General features: G+C 35.4%; 1 protein-coding gene across 2 annotated transcripts; it reads left to right on the plus strand.

Moving 5' to 3' along the window:
- The first annotated feature begins 2,213 nt into the window (after window positions 1-2,213).
- On the plus strand, window positions 2,214-20,766 carry LOC127873336 (uncharacterized). Of its 2 annotated transcripts, none has more exons than XM_052417180.1 (11): window positions 2,214-2,524; window positions 4,545-4,755; window positions 6,546-6,731; window positions 7,229-7,434; window positions 9,418-9,556; window positions 10,464-10,631; window positions 14,980-15,189; window positions 15,863-16,141; window positions 18,129-18,260; window positions 19,247-19,482; window positions 20,135-20,766. In XM_052417180.1, exons 2-11 carry the CDS (start codon window positions 4,575-4,577, stop codon window positions 20,393-20,395), a joined length of 1,998 nt encoding a protein of 665 aa, XP_052273140.1. In that variant the 5' UTR covers window positions 2,214-2,524; window positions 4,545-4,574; the 3' UTR covers window positions 20,396-20,766. The 2 variants fall into 2 exon arrangements, with proteins under 2 accessions (XP_052273140.1, XP_052273139.1); XM_052417179.1 differs by having other exon boundaries at window positions 2,214-2,517.
- The last annotated feature ends 1,777 nt before the right edge of the window (window positions 20,767-22,543 follow it).

Consider the following 22,543-nt stretch of genomic DNA (forward strand, 5'->3'; position numbering starts at 1 on the left):
TAAGAAATAAAAAAAGAGTAAAAGTCCTTCGCTTAGACCACTCGGCCATTCGTGCTTATACAATGAATGATGTATTTTATACTTAATATAAGCAATCCTCGTAGTGTCAAAACATTTAACGACAACAGCAAAACTCTCAAAATTATTCAATCGCTTCGCGTTGCAACGCTTTATAATTTTCAGGTTTTTAAATCGTAAAAAAATGCATATAGTGGATATTTTTGAGCATGGCAAATGCTCAGTTTTACTGTTTCCACACACATATCATAACTACAACCAAAATGTTCGATGCTGCTTTTTTTAATTTTGTCAATTTGCCCAAACGTGAAAAGGCCCCTTAAACCCATTTATGCCTTGCGTCTAGAAGAAAGGCATTGGCAAACAGCGAAGACCCAGATGAGACGCCGCATGATGCGGCGTCTCATCAGGGTCTGCGCTGTTTGTTTAAAGGAATTTCTGTCAGAAATATTGTAATGAAGAAATAAATATTCTAGACATCCCTAATTTTGGAAATAAATTGATCCAATTTAGAAGGATGGGAGAGTCCACTAGGCATAAATTGGTTAATAATGAGTTGCGATTGCGAGTTCAGATTTTCTTCAGGAATGCTATGAGAATGTTCACATAGTATAAATATGACACCTCCAGCCTAAAGACCAATCGTTATTTAATGTCTGGGTTTACGAATAGAAGGCAGAACACATAGGTGCTGTCACCTCTTTCTTTCACCTCGCTCACGGACACAAATAAAGCAAAAAACAAAGCCATAAATAATCTCCGACATAACAAGTCGATTTCCCTCCGACAGTAATTCCTTACGACAGGTTACATGATTATTAAGGAAAGTGTGATTAATTATTCCCAGCTTTAAGAAAAACAATATATGAGTCAGTGTTGGTTTGTACGCTGGATAGACTCGGTATAGAACACATGCATATTGAATATTAATAGTTGGTTTATAGCAAAACGCAAATGGAGATAACTGGTTTGAGAAGGTTGTAAAAGAAAACTTAGAAATCTTTGAGTAAGTAGACATTCGCGCGCACTTCGTACAAGGTTCACGCAAAATCGGATGCTTTATCGTATGTGAACCATAGGTAACGTGCCTTTTCTAGTTTATAATTAATTTATATGGTACGTTCAGTTGGCTTTCAATTGGTCGTCAAACAGATTTATAAATTTACATCAATGTTAACGCATACCCTGTATGTGTATCATCTCCCTTCCTCCGAAACATGCTCATGCACCTGTGTTTTTAACATTTTATGTACATCACGTGGTTCAACTGTGTACCGATTCCCTAACTACTGTCAGCAGAAATGATAATGCCATCGATAAGTGTTCGCGCTTGAAGTCCTACTTAAGAAATGCCTTTTCGCTACATACCAACTCAACTGTGTTAATATTTAATCACGTCGCTCAAGAAAAATATACCGACTCGATGTGAAGGTCGCTTAATTATTTAACAGAACTAGAAGTCTACCCTATGAATGTATGTTCATTTTGAAATGCTCTTAATTCAATACAACACGCTCGTCTCAAGGATATGTAGTTTGTTTGATTTACTGTTTATTTACACATTGTGCCTTTTAATATTTAATTTCATGCTTTGAGTAGATATCGGAATGTTTTAACTGGCTAAGCAGTTGAATGTATTAAAGGAAGATAACACAGTTAACAATCCATTCCACAATTATTCTGCCATTGATCGCACGTTATGATATTGCGACGCGCATTCGACCTCTCTGTCGGCTGTATTCATGTACAGTTTTAACAGATTTACAATATATCATTTGAAACGCAATTCCAACGGCAAAACATTATAAAATGCGGTGTTATTAATCTACGAAGTATTAACATGTATTCTGAATCGATTACATCAACGTTCAATTTCTCTCTCTCTCTCTCTCTCTCTCTCTCTCTCTCTCTCTCTCTCTCTCTCTCTCTCTCTCTCTCTCTCTCTCTCTCCTCTCTCTCTAGTGTATATACATAACCCATCTACACTATTGTATTCCAAATAATCATTTAAAGTCACAACGTTTTATGTTTTAATCTTCACATATGATGCACATTTGTAAAGATAATTTTATATCAATGTAATATTTTTAAATTTTCGACAATTAAATATTGAAATATTGCATATGCGGGAATCTGTAAATATGGCCTAGTTGCTATATCGAAAACGAAAACGATGTGTCCCTATAGTTCAATCGGTTAAGACCTTGAATAAACAATAACAAACTGTCGCCATCTTATATACCAATGTAGACATGATCGGGACCTTCGCCTATTTGACTTTATTCAATACGCGATCTGAAGCGAGTCTTAATAACGATTCATGGATTAAAAGTCTATATTATGTCTCCCATTTCCCAATAGAAGGAGTGACAAGTAGAGTAATAACACTCTGTGGTAGTGATTGTTACTAGTGAAAAGAAAACGACGTGTGCATTGGAATAGAGCAGAAATGTGGTGTTATACATGACTTCATATTGTTTTGGATACTAATCAGAAACGGTAAGCGGTAAGTCAAGTGACTGCACGTAATTAGATTGAACGTTAAAATGTAATGCTCTCGAGGTATCAGTGGGGACACGGTTTGTTTTCTTTAAGGATTTCATATGAAACACGGGATAAAAAGTCACTGTCAAAACTCATATATCGGAATGCAGTCTACACTTGTAATTCATTAAATGCATTGAATGTAATGACCTAATAATATATGTATTATAATATATGCATATTAATCCGGTCCTGATTGGTAACAAGACAATTCGACTGTAGTTCAGTTAAGCACATACATGTTTATCAATATCTGGCTGCACATTATTCCCCGAGGGCTCTTCATTAAATCTTTTTCAACGCTTCACTCCATTGTATCAGACTCTTCCATTCGTATTATCAAATCCATTACTTCATCTTTTCAAACTCCTCATTAAATATTATCTCCCTGGCTCTACACTACATTTTAGCCAGCTCTACACTACATTTATCAAGCACTACACTACATCGCATGCAGCTCTACACTACTCATCCATATCTACACTCCCATCTCATGCAGCTCTTATAAACATCTTTTTTCGTCCTACTCTTCATCTTAATTCGCTCTTCGTATCATTGTGTTCACCTCTACACTTTATCTTACCGTTCTATACACTTCCTTATATCAACCTTAAAGTGTATCAACTTTGGCAAGTCTCAAACCAAACACGAAACAAAATCAGGTAAGCCGCGTTCTGTGAAAAACGGACTTCATGCATGTGCGTCACGTTCCTCCCTTATTTAGCCTGTGCACTTCGACGCTTCAAACCTAGACTGGAGTTCCTTTATTTATTCGGTCTGCACAGACTTATCTTGGACGACACTTCATGCACATGCATTAGCCCCGGTGTTTCTAGAGGGAGACTCAATCAGTAGTAGTATAATCATTTGGTTCAGTTTGATTGTGGCAAAGTAGAACTAAAACCAAATATTGAAACTTGAAAACTTGCTAATTTGATGAAACGCCTCCTTATATAATTATATTCAATGGCGTTGTACAAAACAAATAAATATACATACAATTGATAAAAATAAGAGTGATTGATACTGTTATGCAGCATTGATTAAAGGATTAATAATCTAAAAATGTGTGATATAAATAAAAATGCTGTAAGAAACTTAAGCAATAAACAATACAGGCTACGATATTAGAACACAGGAAAAATAAAATATTATGTAATAAATTGATATAACTAGGGTTAAGACAATAATTATAATGATATTATGAGCAAAGTTTTGGCAACATAAAGATATTGTTTTTCATTAACTGAAAGGATACGTGAAAGGATATTTCTGCACTCTGGTTGTCGGATCCCTCAGCTACCGGTCGCCTGTCACCCTTACGGACACTACTTTTGGGTTTTAACCGTATTTGAACTATTACGATTACAAGTCACAAATAGACTGACCAAGTGTGACTACGAGACACAACTTGAAGGTTAAAATTTCAGTGTGACTATAAGACACAATTAGAGGGGCTAGGCATGACTAAAAGACCGCTGTATAATGTCATTCAATCATTGAGCAAAGAAGCCCTAATGATTTTTGGTTACCTGTCACTTTTACAATAAATATCCTGTTCGAGCAAAGAAGACCGCAAAATTCTTAAATTTCTTAGTCCTCTGAGTCATGGTTGTTGGACAAATAAGCCCATACAACTGAGCCTCGATTTGTTTTGAAATGACAGGTATTCAAATTAAAATAGGTTGTAAAAGTCTCTGAAGAGAAATGCTTTCAAATTCCTTTTGAAAATTTCTATTGAGACAGAAGTCCGAATGCTTGATGGTAGGTCATTCCACAGTTTCGGACCAACAACTTATTATATTGATAACAGGGATTGCAAATTTATGAGCAAAACACACATAAACAAAATATTGAAGAAAAAGAAAGAAAATTTTATAAATGATACCAAATTATGTCCAATATCAGTGATTAATAATTACCATACAAAATTAAGCGTCAGAGGCAACTATTTTTTACGTTTTTTACATTCTTTATTCTAGGTAGTCTGCAATATACAATACACCGTCATCATGACGATAACGATAAAGGGGTTCGTATGTGCCCCCACGTTTCACGTGGCAGCCGACAACTGCACCGTCTACGTGGCCAACGTGGAAGGCGCCAATTTACATACGAATTTGATTCAGGGAGTGACTTCTATGTCGAGCAATGGTCGATTTTTTGAAGTGGAACTGCTTCAAGATTTAACAGGTAATCAAACTTAGTACCGATTAACAAGTTTGTTGTCTTGTAAGCAAAAGTGAAGGTTTATGTTATATTAGTTTAACCGACGTATTACAACATATATTTAGAACATGGATGTTTGAGTGATGTATCCATGTGAAGGGATGTGAGCTAAATTCATCATGCACAGACGTTCCAGTCCATTGAAGCTATTTTAACCCTTTACCACGTAGATATGTATTTTCACGCATTTGTAGTGCCTTAGAAAGTTATATTTAATTAAAGACATTTCTTATTAGATTCGAGTTTTAAAGGCTTCAATTCCAACCCTTAGATACTGATGAGCAGCAAACAGTATAAAACCTGAACAGACTGCGAGTTACTCGCAGGCTGTTCCAGCTCTAGTTTTATGTTGTTTGCACATAGCCATTTACACTTTGCTTCTGAGTGGGAAAGGGTTAACCCATATATTTATTTTTTCAGTTTATATTCAGAAATACTTTTTCGGCGTAGCTGTCTAAGATAAGTTTTTATACAAATGTATTGGGATAATTATTTATCTTGAAAAGTAAACGGCAAATAGAGTAAACGAGTTTCGCATAGGGCCTACATACAGTAGTTTAAACGTTTATTACGATGCGACGATTCATCAATAAATCCAAATTGAGGCTTGTCGTGTGCATTTTTATAGTGGGCACTGCGGTTTTCATATATAAGGCGGTCATTTATGTTTATTATCTAGAAATAATCCCAAAATTTACTTATTGATAAATACATTAGCTTATACATAGGACATAATGATAGATTTCATGACATTAATAGTAAAGTTGTGTAATAAGATATTGTGAAATTTAGACTAGTGTTCTTTGAATGAGACTGGCAGTCGACGTGTTGTTGCAAAACCATGTATAATAAATTATAATATCATTATTTTATATGCCAAAACTTCGAGGTGCCAGTATGTGTAAAGTCAGGTTCCAAATTTATGATGACAAGAGGTAATCACTAAAAAAATACGCTATCATAGCAATGTGTGCCGTAATATAAGGTTCGCTGTCTTGACAATTATAATTCTTAATACATTAAATTGTGCTGTTATTCAGTTAAGTATTGCGACAAGTAAATGTCTCCTTTTATTAAGGACAACAAATAAATTATATTGCTTTTGAAGTTATTAATTGTGCGTGTGTTTCTAAAATGTTCTTAAAAAATCAAGTTTGGACGGAAAGTGTCGTCCCTGATTAGCCTGTGCGGACTGCACAGGCTTATCTGGGACTACACTTAGCGCACATACATTAAACCCCCTTTTCACGGTGCACGGCTCATATATAGATTTCTGGTGTGTACACGAAGACGCTTCACTCATAGAAAGGCAAAATATACTTTGTATAGTGGGGTGACATCAATTTCAATAAAAACATTTATTTCAAAGCCGTCATTCTTTTTATAGAGAAATTTCTTATTCAGCTTACTTTCAAATAAGCTGCTATTTTTGCAGATGACATTCCGAAAAGCCTCCATTTAATGAATTTTTTTTTAGAAAAGCCTCTAGTTTTTCAACTGCTTCCCTGTAACTCCGATTTAAGCGTTTGGTTTTAATTTGACATTCCTATACTAGTATACTTTTGTAAAGGTTACATTCATGTTGCTTTAAAGATAACTCATTATTCAAGCTATCCGTCCGATTTAATGATGGTCTGTTTCAACCGATTGTTAATATAACAGTCATTTTTATGACAGCGACTTGTTGAAAATAGTTTTTGCTGCGACTAGAGTGTCAAGAACAATTTTCCAAGAGGGCATCATCTGTTTTGCAGATAATTTTTTAATGATTGGAACGAACAGCGCTGCGGCGACCGGCAGCGGTCAAGTAAGGGCTGGTGCTGGCGTTGCACAACAAATCATGTGGAACCTTCATCTCTCCATACGTTACGCGTCAAATGACGGTGGCATTTATACAGCTGGCTCCGGATTGCGGAGCGATCACGTGTATGGGGTCAAAGGTCTTTGTCTTTGATATTATTGAAATTTAGTTTTAAAGAGTATTAAAGCTGAAGGCATTTATTAAAATCTTGACAAAGATTTATTCCGTTCAGCCAAAACATTTTTTGTATTATGCAACACTTACAGATTGATGCAACATGCAATAGCAGTATGCTCTCGGATGTAATATTCAAATGCATTAACCCATTTATTCCGAGAGGACTCTCCCACCCTTCTAAATTGGGTCAATTTATTTCCAAAATTAGAGATGTCTGGCATTCTATACATATATGGTGACGTCACTACGTTATTGTCAGTAAGACCGGTGTGACACAATGAGATGTCTGGTATATTTATTTCTATTTTTAGAATCTTTCTTACAGAAATTCCTTAAAGCAAACAGCGCAGACCCAGATGAGACGCCGCATGATGCGGCGTCTCATCTGGGTCTACGCTGTTTGCCAAGGCCTTGTATCATCCAATACGTTATAATGATAATACCAATGCTGGTTTGCAGGCGACAGAATCACAGTCTACCTCGAGGATAGTTATCCCACGCGTTCCCTAATCAATTTCTTCCTCAATGGGCGACTGGTGTTCCGCCAGTGGGTGGGAACCAACGGCTCCCAGCTCTACCCCGCCGTCGGCTGCAGCCAGGGACCAGCGACCTTTAAAGTCACGTGGCCTAGATCGAACGCAGTTCCGGCTTTCAATATGCTCAACGTAAGTAAGAGGTATAATAGATGAGAAATTTCAACATGCTCAACATACGTAGGAGGTAAAATTGATGGGAAAAGAGTTCCAGTAAAGTGCTGTCTTTATAACGCCAGAAAGAAAACTTCAAGAATATTGATGTATTAAAAACAGGAAAAAAATTAGTATGTCACATTTTTCATCTAAGGTAAAAAAATCAGACCAGGAAAGGTTAAGTAAGGAAATTTATATTGTATCAGAAACGAAACTATGGAAACGAAATGTAACGACGGTATCGATATAGTTAAACCTGTATATGGTGCATTTTATGCTATTTATAAGCAATCAAGGTAGTGTCACAAAATATAACGATAACAACAGAACTCTCTTTTTTTATAATCTTTTCGCGTGTGTAACGATTCATAATTATCAGGTTTTTAAATCGTCAAAAGATGCATCTACTTTATATATATTGTATTTAGTATGAAAAGGTTCAGTAGATCTATTATTGTTTCCTCGCAAATAGCATAACTTCAATGAAAATTTGCAAATTTGAAACTTTTTTCCATTTTGTTAATTTACCATACCGTGAACAGGTCCCTTTAAGTGTTATATCAGAGTCCCAATTTCAATATATTAACACAAGATAATATTCCACGTTTGATGTTAATGAAAAAAATAAAACTTTGGCACGTTTGTTATTTACTATTGTAACTGACGAACAGTATCTTTAAACCTCGTTTTATTTGGGAAATGTGAATTGTTACTTGCAATACTGCACGTTGTTATGTATATAATTACAACTTCTGTCACATTTATATGAATGCTGAATTTCGATTTGATAATTTGTTCACGTGACCGGTTTTTCGTTTTCCGATGAACCCACTTCGTATGCAAATTTAAACACGAATATTCATGGCGCTTCTTTCCGGTCATAAACAAGTTTCCAAAATGACGCGAACTCAATGGCGTTGTTTTTCATTGGTAAATAGCGACGTTATATGTTTGCGCGAACTTCAACGATATACCCGTTTGACGGAGATGAAACCGAAACTGAAAATAGATTCATACGCTAGATTAGAAAGGACTTTTATAACCCTTACCACGATTGAATTTCAGCTTTAAGATCATTTTGTGTTGTTATTATAAGAATTGAATAGCTTTTTTCTGTATTTCATCGGTGTATGAACTGTCGGGAAAATTACACCTAATTTAATTAGGCGTAATTTTCCCGACAGTTCATACACCGATGAAATGCAGCAAAATGCTATTCAATTTTTAAAATAAACACTTATTGTCTAATGGCTGTTACATGGACTAGGTAAATACAAGTATATCGCTTATCCCATTTATGCCTAGCGTCTAGAAAAAAGGCCTTTGCAAACAGCGTTGACCTAGATGAGACGCCGCATGATATGGCGTCTCATCAGGGTCTGCGCTATTTGTTTAAAGGAATTCTGTAAGAAATATTCTAAATATAGAAAAGATATACTATACATCCCTTATGTTGGAAATAAACTGCTCCAATTTAGCAGGATGGGAGAGTCCACAAGTCATAAATGGGTTAAACAGATAGTATAATCAATGTGAATTATGACGGATTTGTAACAAACAAACTTTTCACGCAGAGTTACGATACCGGCCATTAAAACCATTTCGGATCTGTGCGTAAAACATAATCATTGTAACACAAACAGATATGCACAGTGATAATGCTATGAGCCTCGTTCTGTGAAAACTGGGCTTTATACATGTACGTTGAGTGTCGTCCCATATAAGTCTGAGCAATCTGCGCAGGCTTATCAGAGACGTAACTTTCCGCTTTTTATGGAATTTTTCGTTTCAAGGAAGTCGCTTCTAAACGAAAATCCAGTTAACACGGAAAGTGTCGTCCCGGATAAGTCTGTGCGGACCGCACAGGATAATATAGGACGACACTTATCTCCTCACATGCGTTCAGCCCAGATTTCCCAAAACGAGGCTCCTAAATACACTTTGTGCAAAAACTTCCAGTTCACTGCCTCATTGTTAAACTGGCTGGGATACCGCAATATCGACCGGGATGACGTCAACAACACTTTAACCATGCTCGCTCACGACGACAAACCAAGAGCCGGATATAGCGTGCAGGCGCCTAGACCCCTTGATAAAGGTAGAGCTCTGGAGATACATCATATTGAAGCATCAACAAGTCAATATAAAATGTTTTAAGTGGTTATTACAGAAAGGACTGTATTTTACCGCCAAAAATGAAGCTTCAAGATCGGTCGGTTTTCGGTCAGTTTGTAAGCATACCATGCTATAAGTTCGTGGAGCATTATCTTAATTGAAAATCGTACTGGTCATCACTATGACGTGTAGATGAGCATGGCACCATGCATGCCCGATGATCCACAGGTTCCTGAATTGTTTTCCCCTTGAACTAAGCCATTGGCTTGGAATTTACATACATTTATTTAAATTTGTGGCGCCAACTACTTCTAAAACGTTCAAATTGTAATATGTGACAAACATGAAGTTAAAATGTGCAAGGCGCTGTTTCATGTCTTTCGATCAACACGTTCCTGTTTCTGTTTCCCGTTCTAAACCATATATGTCAATATATATTTGTGACCTTGTTCTTTTCTTTGCACGCATGCCCTAGAATGTAATAATGCGATTTCGCAAATACAATATTTGGTTAAAAACGTTTCAGTCATACGCTAATGAAATTAAAGAAATATACAGATGAAACACTAAACACAAGCATGAAAAACAGCCAATAACGACCAGTTCAATGCCAGTAGTAACACATGTTAACGAAAACATTATTGTTTTTAAAGAATAGATATACATTAAAAAATCTTCACAGAAATATTTTCTTCTTAATGGAATGAAACCATTGTAATATAACTAAATGTTCATTGCTTAGCATTTTGTGTTTGTTCAAATATCAAATTAATATTGATTGTAAAGATTTGCTAAACACAACTACCGCAGTATGCATCGCGGAAACTCGACATATACTTTATATATGGGTTTTAATATCTTTAAAATAAGTTGATTGTAACCTACTTCAGACCACACCTACTTTGAAGTAGAACTTCTTACGACTATGGATGCGAACATCGGTCCATCCATAGGCCTCACTCCCGGCTTCACAAGCAGATACCAGTACCCGGGCTGGAAGTTCAACACCATCGGGTACCATTCAGACGACGGCAGGTTTTACAACGACTGTGGGGACAGTGAGTCGGTCATGGTTTTCTTGATTAACCGTTTAGTTAATAATACTTCCCGGTTTTGTGTTTTATGTTAAATATTGCGTATTAAACTTGCATACCCTCATGACTTAGTGACGTAGTGACGTTTTAGGAGATCTGTCGGAAAATGACTTTTAACCTCTCTGTTAAGGAAACATGTAACTGTTCTCCAAGCTCCCATCGACCGGTTCAATGGTCCGATCGCGTCGCCCCCTTATCATAACTATACCCAACATAATCGTCGTCTTCTTTCTACGACATCGCCACACATTCAGTTTCACTGAACCTGAGCGTGACCCATCAGATCTGTTGGTATGATTGTGGATAGCCAGTTAAAAGTTCGCCTTTTTACGTTTTGCATTTCCGTTTATACCACAATCGACTGAGCAACCTTATCGCCAAGGCCCGGAACCTTCTGTAGTTCAGCCACCATCTCAGCATCGACTGGGTGCACACCCTTCATGTTCAGAAGAGGTGTTTCAATTATTAAATTTATTATATATTTCAATATCGTACACACATATCCAACCTTTAAATTTCTAAAATGTCTAAAAAATTAAACACAAGTACCTCAACATAAAATTTCAAAAAGTGTAACGTTCTAATTTAAAGAGAAGTATCCTACCTTAAAACTTCGAAATTGCAAAGCTCTAGTTTCGACACATATACCCCACTGTAGAATTTCAAATATTTATTCAATAATTTTGACACATATACCACACCATAAATTTTTGAAAATTGAAATGCAGTCAGTTTGCCACAGATACTCGACTATAGAATTTCAATTGTAGTGCACTAATTTTGACATAAATACATGTACACCACTTTAGAATTTCGAAATTGCACTCACCAATATCCCGAATATTACCATACCATAAAATAAAGACATTATGATCATACAGTCGTTTAGCGGAATTGAAAGAGATTAGCTTCTACATAAAACAATACTAATACTATAGTGAGTATGATGTCAGTTACAAATGTTCCAGTGCGGTACGACCAATAACGTTCTACTTTTCGTGAAAATGTGAAAAAATACAAACGCTCGAGTACAACTTAAGATAAGATAGATGGCCGTTTAGTTTGTTATGCGGATAATTGAAGTTGGGCATCCATTTGTGTATATAGGTCCTTTTCCAAACACACACATTACAAATTAGCGGAGCAAACCGACGAAATCTGTATAATACAATCACAGGTGGTTAGCGTGTGGCTATGATATTAATTAGTGAAAACATCATTTTGAATGATAAATAATCATATTATAACGAAAAATTAACTTTTCTGAAAAAAAAAATATTTCACTATCAAATATATATATAACAAGGTATGCAACTCAAAATCAGCCCAAAACGGGGTGCATCGCTTTGAACAGCCATATCTTCATAAATTTTGCAGCGATTTTCACGATCTCGGTCTTATTCAACGCAGAAATGAATTTCCTTTCTGGAAATGTATATGTCTTGCAATATTTTAACAAATGCTGGGTCAACTTTTAAGAAATAACACGATACACAACACGCAAGACCCAGTTGACAGTGATCATGCTGTCTTTAAGACTGAAATCTTCACGGAGTAAAGGGCAACTTCCCTACAAAGTTCATGTAGTTCGATACCATAATTCAACAAGAGCACCGCCTTGCGGGTGCAGACCGCTCATCTATTTTCTTTTTAAAGGTGAAGGGACTCTCATTTTCAATCACAAAGGAGGGAGGAGTGGAGTGAAGAGGGGTGTATAGTGTGGGGTTGTGGACATTTATTACATTATCTTCCAAAAAAGCGAAAAAAAAAAAAAAAAAAAAAAAAAATCGGGGGGGGGGGGGGGGTATAGTGTGAGGGTGTGGTGATAATTTGTGAGATGATCTTAAAAAAAAAAAAAAAAAAAAAAAAATCAAAAAAAAATTTCGGGGGGGGGGGTGGGGGGGTGGGGTGGGGTGGGGGTATAGTGTGAGGGTGTGGTGGTCATTTGTGAGATGATCTTATAAAAAAAAAAAAAAAAAAAAAAAAAAAAATTAGGGGGGGGGGGGGGGGGGGGGAGGGGGGGTTATATATATATTTGATAGTGAAATTTTTTTTTTCAGAAAAGTTAATTTTTCGTTATAATATGATTATTTATCATTCAAAATGATGTTTTCACTAATTAATATCATAGCCACACGCTAACCACCTGTGAATACAATAACACAATTCTTAGTTTTAAAATGTATAATAAAATACTGAATTGGCAGTTTATTAATGAGGGCAATAGAAAATCGACAAAGAACATTTTACTTGATTTTTAGTTATAAATATGATCGACTTGGTCCCTTTAAATTTTCGCGGAATGAAATTGCCTCGCATTGTGTTTCGTGAAAAAGTAAACTATCTTCTTGATTGTTTTATGGAGCTTAAAAATAGCACGTTGAATTAAATGGATCTTTTTACGGTTTGGTAAATTGACAAAATTGAAAAAAGTTGTTCCAGATTCGCAAATTTTCGTTTTAGTTATGATATTTGTGAAGAAACAGTATTACTGAACATTAACCATAGTCCAATATAGCCATTATATGTATCTTTTGACGATTTGAAAACCTACAAAATTATAAAGCGTTGCAATGCGAAACGATTGAATAATTTGGAGAGTTCTGTTGTTGTCGTTTAAATTAACGAAACTGCGAAGATTGCTTATATAAGGTATAAAATACTTGATATTTGTTTACTTGGCGGAATAGCCGAGACGGCTAATGCGTTTTTACTTCAGACTTACTCCAGGACTCCGGGGATCACTGGTTCGAGCCCTGGTACCGGCAACTTTTTTTCTTAAAAAAAAAATTATTCTTGATTTTTTACTGGAGCTTTTAAGATCCAATGTTTGCATGTATCAATATAAAGCATTTAATGAAAAACTTCAAAATATGCCAAAATCTGTGAAAAGGCCCCTTTAATCTACAAAAATTTCACGAACACTCTACTCGTAAAGTAACACACACGCGGTTGTTTTAATTGTGGTTCTATTCCCATTGGAACTGTTACGCGGTGTTTTTCGCTGGGAGGGCTGTCGAAATAGTTGTAAAACATCTGGAAGTGTTGACTTTTCATCAGTTTGAAAAGCTGTTATCACCGGTCGTTCTTACAAGGCAATAATTGTGTTCAATGATTTTCAATTCATTAGAAAACAACTAACGCACGTTTCAGCCGTAAAGATCAATGGACTTGACAGATTAACGTTAACGATACATTCGGCGTGGAATATTAACCCATTTATGCCTAGCGTCTAGAAAAAAGGCCTTGGCAAACAGCGTAGACCCAGATGAGATGCCGCATAATGCGGCGTCTCATCTGGGTCTGCGCTGTTTGCTTAAGGGAATTTCTGTAAGAAATATTCTAAATATAGAAATAAATATACTAGACATCCCTTATTTTGGAAATAAATTGATCTAATTTAAAAGAATGGGAGAGTCCATTTGGCATAAATGGGTTAATTTAGGCTGTTGTCCCTACGAAACTGACTTGTCGGACACTAGATATTTCGGACACCATAATCACACTACTAATTAACCGATCATTGAACACACAAAGTGAAAGTATGTTAAACAATGCTACATGCATGCTAAGTACACTAGTTATTTACGCGTAAATATTAATTTACGAATTGTTGAAGCAAATTAAATAATGATAAATAAATTATATTTGAAATGCCACAGTTAATTTAAAATAAGTTCAAACATTAAAATAGATTTACGTTGGAGGTTGATACAAAGGCGTAATGAAAACATTCAACAAATCTTAATAAAACAACAAATGTAAATATACATCAGCGTGCACAATATGTTTTATACTATAAATCATAATAATTTTATTGTCAGGCTATTATATGCCGGACACAACCTCGTGCTAATTTGTATGTTTCCACTTTCACAGTCTGAGTAGGTATGGGGGCATATAGATTACCTCTTGTGGAGGGACAAGAGGTAATGCTTATGTCCATTCCTCGAAGTTTTGTGTCGCGCATCACTATTTTTTTTGCCGAACTTTCATCAAAAAGTATCAATGTAACTTTCCAAACATATTAACCCGAATGTAAACTTACGCACCTCGGTAGTTAGGTAATTTTTGTTCGACTATTGTGGAATGTTCAGATACAAAATTCGTGTGTGTGTGTGTGTATCCGTGTCCGACGGACACATTTTGCGTGTAAATGGTAAGACACTTCGAATTGTGTCGCACTCACACGCTTCAATTTAGTTTTGGGGACAGAAGTTGATTTCACCTGTACATGCACTACCCTTTTCGTTATCGACAGGCAGACGAAACGCGATCTTTGAAATCGTGTAAGATATTTTTGTGTTTCCAGTGTACATGACAGGGGAAAGGCTTGACACCAGTGTAAAAGTCGGCTCCCGGATGGGTTGCGGTATTGTGTTTGAGCCCGATAGCCGTAGAACACACCGGGAATCGCAACTGGTGCTCGTCTACTTCACGCGCGACGACGAGATTGTGTATAAGAAAGTGAGACTTTTACCGGAAGGTGGTTTCTACCCGACAGTTGGTTTGTATGGAAAAGGTTAGTCTTATTTATAAGACGCGCAAAGAATTTAGATACTTTTTATATGGGCTCAATTCTTTGGAACATATTACCAATATAAAAAGTAGCTTAATATTTGAGAGCGTCAACAAGTTGGACTAGTAAAAGGTGAACAGTATTTTGTTGTCTTTTTATATCACATCTTACACGAGTGCTTAAGTGTAGGTCGGCTATGTAGAAATTATGTGCTGTCCATTCATCTGTTCATATTTAAACATCTTTACGTTTTCAAGAATCTGACATGAAAGAATTGACAAAAAATTGGCGCTACCGAGATTTTAACCGTCTTTTAAATTAAAATGCAAAATGAACGTTTTTTTCGGCAACATATTCGTATGCGGCAAATATGTATACATTTTTATATACGATATATACATGTTGACGCAAAATTAAACGCGAACAACGAAAACCACTCTGAATTATTCCATCGTTTCGAGTTTGTACTTTCTTTTATCATTTTATCAATTTCAAATGAAGATTGCTTATCAACAACATGTATTGTCAGAATGTATCAAAGTCCTTAATCATATTTCGCTTGCTGATGACATGTTTTCTTTTAATATTTTGTTTTGATTTGGTGACAAAAAATTGAACATTGACGTTTGTGAACAAGTCCCATTAATTATAAAATATACTATTTTATCGTTCATAGGCGATACAGTGAAGGTCGTAAATTCTACCAGTCCACCCTTCATATCTCCAAATTTCCGGGACATATTCGAGGCGTGGCGTCCCGTCTATTGCGACTTCAGGTTCAGTGAAGGGTTGCGATATTCCGACCTTTTGGTACAAGACCATGGGAACACGGAGGAGAGTTGCAGCATACTCGGATACTGCACTCTGACTGTGAATAGTGTTCAAACTCACTCCATCCAGTGCCACCGAAAGTACGAAGACGAGTGCTTCTTTAAAGTCCGAATTGATAAACTGAGTAAGCGACAACTCTGTTGAAATTTAATCTGACAAATGGGAGTCGAAATTGTATTCAATTTTGTTCTGCTTGTCTTCTATTAACTTACGGAAAATATTTATAAATTGAAAAATCGCAGCATTGCAATTTAACGTTATTCTTCGTTTCCATATTTTAGCATGATCGTTTTATAACACAGTTAACATATCATAGCATTAATATATATAATTGTTAGCTATATAAAAAGGAAATGTAGCGTTATTATATATGATACTTAGCTATACACAAAGGAAATCTTGCACCGTATCGATCGACGATTATAGATTAATTAATCGATATACGATTGCATTTTTAAAACATCAGATGTGGTTCAGAATGGATAAAACGTGAAATCACCATCGACAATTTAAATTGACAATTCAAAAATAACATCGGCACAACATGAAATGTAGGGGCATTTTACTTAAAGCCTTACTTAAACGTGTTTGGCATAGTAAATTTAAGTAAAAATGAGGAACATATTTTATCGATGCCAATACACGGTGGTTACAAGGTATAAATCCGGCTTTTTACGCTTTAAAACTTAAAAATAATCGCGTTTGTCCAAAGTGACGTATATGTTTAGAAATCCTACTTTCGTTTTTAAGAGCGGTACCGTTTGAAAAATAATAATTTACTTTCTTACTAAGCTATAGATTAAATTTTATTTATGCAAATAAGAATATAACTGGTGGTTACAAGGTAGAAATCCGTCTATTTGCGCTTTAAAACTGTGAAATTTAGAATATATCTGGGGATTACAAGATAGAAATCCGTCTTTTTGCGCTTTAAAACTAAAAAATAATCGCGTTTGTCCGAATTGACGTATATGTTTAGAAATCCTACTTTCGTTTTTAAGAGCGGTACCATTTGAAAAATAATAATTTACTTTCTTACTAAGCTAGAGATTTAATTTTATTTATGCAAATAAGAATATAACTGGTGGTTACAAGGTAGAAATCCGTCTATTTGCGCTTTAAAACTTACAAATAATCGCGTTTGTCGAAATGGACGTAAAAATATAGAAATCCTACTTTCGGTTTTAAAAGCGGCACAGTTTGAAAAATGATAAATGTCATGCTAACTAGGCTATATATTTAATGACAACTTTGCACACTTTCAAATTGCATCTATCTGTATTGATTAACATGTATTTAATTTCAAGGTGTGTGACTTTAACCTTAACTTACCATTAGTATAAGTATGCACACCATCGAGGAAGAGGTGGAATATTGCTTCACAGCTGTCCGTTGTTTGGCCGCTTGGGCGGTCGGTCCGTTGACTATTCGTGTCCGCACATGATTAAGAGAAATCTGTGACATACAACCTTGCATATTGGCATGATATTTACTTGGGAGAAAAGGAAGACGTTTTAGGATTTTAAGGAAAACAGGTCTAAGGCCGGAGACACACGAGTTTTACAAAGTAAATTCGTTCCCGCGTGGAATATTGAGACACGTATGCTCTTTCAGAATAACCAGACTATTCTGTTGCTTAATATAGATCATTTCAATGCTTCACGAAACGGGATCTAACTAACGACCTATCGATAACAAATGGGTACTTTATCCATTACACCAATATAATCTAGACTATACTATTACACATTTCAAACCAATACTTCTTCTGTATTCAGCTTTCTCCGCATTTTCTTCATCTTTGTTTTCATTTTATTGCCCACGTTTCGAAGTATATGGGTATACTGGAGTTACAATTGACCTCATTAAGACTGTATGTGCGTATGTCTGTACAATATGTCAGACACATTTATCATACTTTTTTTCAACCTACAGCGTTTATACATATATGCAGTGTTTCTAATGATGTTGTAGACTGCAACGTCTATTATCATACGTTAACAGTTGTGAAAGAATGACTACTTTCAACATATTTCTGTAATTATGATAAACGTGTCAAACGAAGAACTTATTTATATTATTACAATTATACAAATTATTATTATTAAAAGGTGACGAGGGTGAAATACAGATAGGTGCAGCACAGAAAACATTCGCAGTTCATGGCGCCCTTTTACGACAACGAAAGCAGACGGCCATGTATTTTTCAAAAAACAAAGGGAACACATTTCCGATTTCGAAAGGTAAATCTTTGGCTCGTTTATAAAAACTGCTTTAAAATTGAAATAACAATCAAACTGTCTTATGAATCTGTATTTAGTTGTTGTATGAATTTTTAATTGACAATGTAAACTAGAATGTAAAGACTTTTGTAATTTTAACATATTGCAATCATCAGTGAAACTGACTGGATTTTCCGATGTTGACATTGAAAAATGTACACACAAATTGTGCCAAGTTATGGGAAAACTGTCTATAGCATGTGCAAACAGAGTGGTAGGAATTTAACATGTGAAGTCCGCACAGACTACCGGTTATCCAGGAAAACAATTTCCGCCTACACTAGATTTTCGTTTAGTTTCTCTTTCTTTAAACGAAAAATTCAATAAACGCGATACGTGTCCTCCCTGTCTAGCCTGTATGGACTGCACATGCTAATCTGATATGACACTTAACCCACATTTATTGAACACAATTTTCCCAGAAAAGGGCTCAAATTCACTTTATTAATTTAAAATTTCTCCAAGGAGCATTTTGAGTATTGGTCTCAGTCAGAATGTACACACATCGATTACTAAAAATGATTTAACGGTTATTCATAATTGTAGTTTATATGCAAACTGAACCATACGTTCTTATTAGTTGTAACACTTTTCGTTACATTTTATGTTATTGACCCATCATTGAGATATACCGGTATATCTTACCGATGGGACAAACATAAATACCGCTACTCCGCTTACCAAAATGTACGCCAACAAAAAAAACATTAGTGACGTGTCAATATATGTATTAACAAAAAAATCATATCACATGATCCTGCCAAAGTGAAAAACGAGCATTGGAACATCTAAATATGTATGTTGATACTGATATATGTCGGTAAAGCACTGAGCGGGTGAACTATTCATTTTCCACTTTTTTTTCAAAATTGAAATGATTTGAAATTTTGCGGTCGCACGAAGCCAATGTCTATTTACATTTGCGTTAACAATTCAACTTGTTGTAGGGGATTGCATTCACGTTCTCATCAAGAAGGAAGACCCAGGCACCAGCAAGATCCACTTCTTAATCAACAATCACATTGGCCACCGACTTGTGGTCAAGCACAATTTCAGCGAACCTTTCTACCCAACGATTTGCTTTACGGGAGGTGCAGCCACTATCTCGGTCGCTTGGCAGCCACCAGACGGCATTCCATTTGCTCCGGGTGTGTTTACAGAAGAAGAAATGCAGCAGACGGTGGTAAGAAAAACTTATTGTAACAATAGGGTGAAGATAACCTTAGATCGCCAACCTCAGATACGTTTAATGTCGTTTATGGAAGAAATTGTGTCAAGTTATATTACTAAAAAATCTTTATTGACTATGCAATACCAGGGTTTGGACTTCAGAGAAAAATATACCTTGTTTTGCAAAAATCGATGCCACCGATTTTGACTTAGAAAGCATAAAACAATACATGTACACCAGTTTCTCGAATTACCATTTGCCGATTTAACGATTTATTTCAACGTATAATGTGTTGCATACATGTGAAAACGACAAGCTACATGGGTTGTGCCAGGTCTTTCATTTCGGTATAATTTAATCAAAGCAGGCATATTTTGGAGTTACTTACTGATGTTCACGTAACAAATTTAGACCATTTTATCACAATAACTTCTTTCATTTTCAAACAGATATACATTAACAAAAAGTTAAGAAGTTATCCCTGAAATCGGGCGGTCATTAAGTGGTTCATTCAGAGAGCGGTTCCCTTTCATGCGTTCCCTTCCGTGCGAAGCATTCACCATCCTTTGGATATTTCATCTTGGAATCTTAAGTAAGTATCTGGTTGACATGTTCATGTAAAATACAACAGTTTTACAGCCAGCACTGTGTGGTTTTATTTCAGAACGGCGGGACGATACAGTTTGTAGAAAGCATGATGAAACCAGAAGGAACCGAAACGAAACCGACAAATGATAAACTACCGGTAATCAAGAATACCCGAGCCGATGAAGCTCCGGTATTTTCACCAGCGAATGAAGAGTGCAATGAAACAGACCAGATTCCTGGACCAGCGGTTTATAACGACAAACAAGCAGTGCTTGGTAAAAACAAACGCGGTAAAAATAATAAAACCTCCAAAAGTGGTGCCTGTGCGATGATGTGATACGCAGAGATGGGGTATTTTGATATTCAAACGAAGACGATGTTTATAAATGACTTATTATGGAGTTTTTGAGTCATATAAAAAGTCGATGTGGATTGTGTACACGCCGAATGATCTTTACTTGTATGAACATATAACACTTTGTCCGTTTTTTAGATGTTTGCTCTTTATAGATGTGATATTTTTAGGCAATTCCTACATGTACATGATTGAAGTCCATTTTATCATAAGTGTACAGTAAATCATATTTACAACGATATATTGATTCATCCCAGAGAAGTTTAACATTATTTATTTACATGTAGATACACATAGTACAAAATTAGTTTTATACACATTTTATAAATGAATATGCAATATGTCTATATATTTTTGGCCAAGCACTTTTGGCATTGTTATTTATTTATATGTTGTTTTCTTTCATCATAAATAATAAAATATGCACACAAATTGGCGATAGATTTATTTGCTTCATTATTAAACCCATAATGGATTCCTACGAAACCAAATGACAATGCGTTTCTCGCACGACCATGTACTGTTTATGCAAATACAAATCATATGGTTTGGAAAGACATCAATTCTTGACCTATATATAACTATAAATAGTTCCTTATTGTTATACAACAATGAAGTTAACATCAGGGTCCTATAGAGTCAGCTGATGAGTAACCTTTCGTTATTCCATTTACATTTAAGTGGAACAATATCCAATTTCCTTTAACACTTTTCAAGCCTTAAAGCATTTCCAGTTATGGTTATATACGTATGCACGTATACTAATTAGTGACGTAAGTTTGCCACTACAGCACAATTCAGTATTCGATCAATAGGACTATGCAAATACATCGAGTGTCGGTCATACAAATGTAGACGGTTGACCGACGTTGTTGGGGAGTTTTGAACCTCATCGAGATTTGTTGCTTTGAAACGTTTAAATTTACTTATAGATCCCAGGTTACACGATGTAACGTGCTTATCGTTTTCTTTTCGATGCCTTCAAGATACGAAGCATGCTGATAGATGTGAATCCACTTTTTGTTATGCAGAACCAGATACACTATGATAATAATTATGTTATTATTATTATCACTGTGGACACGTAATATTGTTTAGTATCTGAGATGTAGCTCTGAAGACTTACATCATAAATAAATAAATAAATAAATAAATATATATATATCCATGAAGTTTCATGTTGAAGTCTTGTATTCTTGTATAGTATCTGAGAGATAACACAGAACAGTTACAACACACACACAACAAAGGGAAATAAGTCTTATTTATCAAAGTGTAGGCATATGCTTCTTGCGTATGGCACTTCTCCTCATTTATATCTATGCATCCATGAAGTTTGATGTTGAAATCTTATACGGTTTCTGAAATATAGCCCTAAAAAGTTTGTTAAAGACGGACGGACTGCTGGAGGACTTCGGCGGGGGATAATACAATGATATTGTTACATGCTTATCTCCCAGCTTTACTCAAATAAGGCCGATTTGTCCTTTACTTAATGTGGGGACATTTTATTCTGGCATTTCAATACTAGTTACCTTCGGGTCGGCCGTCATTCTTTAGTCAATTTAACCAGAACAAATTTCAACGAGCATATATATATATATATATATATATATATATATATATATATATATATATATATATATATATAATAAAAGTAAAAACACGTGTCTGGGATTTTAAATATATATTGATTTAGCCAACGCGTTTCGCATAGCTCTTCAGGGCATAATACAATATATTACAACGTCAAAATGTCATGGAGATAACGTCATATCAATTATGACGTCATAACGTCAATAAATATTAAATGAAATTTAATTTGGGTTTAAATACATGTATAAAATGTTGTTCTTTTGCTAACCTAGCTGAAATATTGTTCGAAAATAGCTTATAAAATGGAAATATTTTAAATTTTGGTTCATTATGTGAACATTCATCTAAATGTTTACTTAAAGGCATCTGTCTTGTTGAGGGGTCTCGCATTTGTTGTTCATGGACAGATCGCCTATTTCTAAGTTTATCGCCAGTTTGGCCTATATAATATTGTTTGCATCCATTGCATACTAATACATAAATCACGTTTTGTATATCACATGACATATTAGTTTTTATTTTGAACATTTTGCC

This window comes from Dreissena polymorpha, chromosome 3, assembly GCF_020536995.1.
Source record: "Dreissena polymorpha isolate Duluth1 chromosome 3, UMN_Dpol_1.0, whole genome shotgun sequence".
Taxonomy (NCBI): domain Eukaryota; kingdom Metazoa; phylum Mollusca; class Bivalvia; order Myida; family Dreissenidae; genus Dreissena; species Dreissena polymorpha.

Coding starts and splice junctions, on each gene's coding strand:
- LOC127873336 (XM_052417180.1), top strand. CDS start 4,575: ATGACGATAACGATAAAGGGGTTCGTATGTGCCCCCACGTTTCACGTG. Junction 7,435..9,417: donor CGGCTTTCAATATGCTCAAC/GTAAGTAAGAGG, acceptor AAAAACTTCCAG/TTCACTGCCTCATTGTTAAA. Junction 16,142..18,128: donor AGTCCGAATTGATAAACTGA/GTAAGCGACAAC, acceptor TATTATTAAAAG/GTGACGAGGGTGAAATACAG.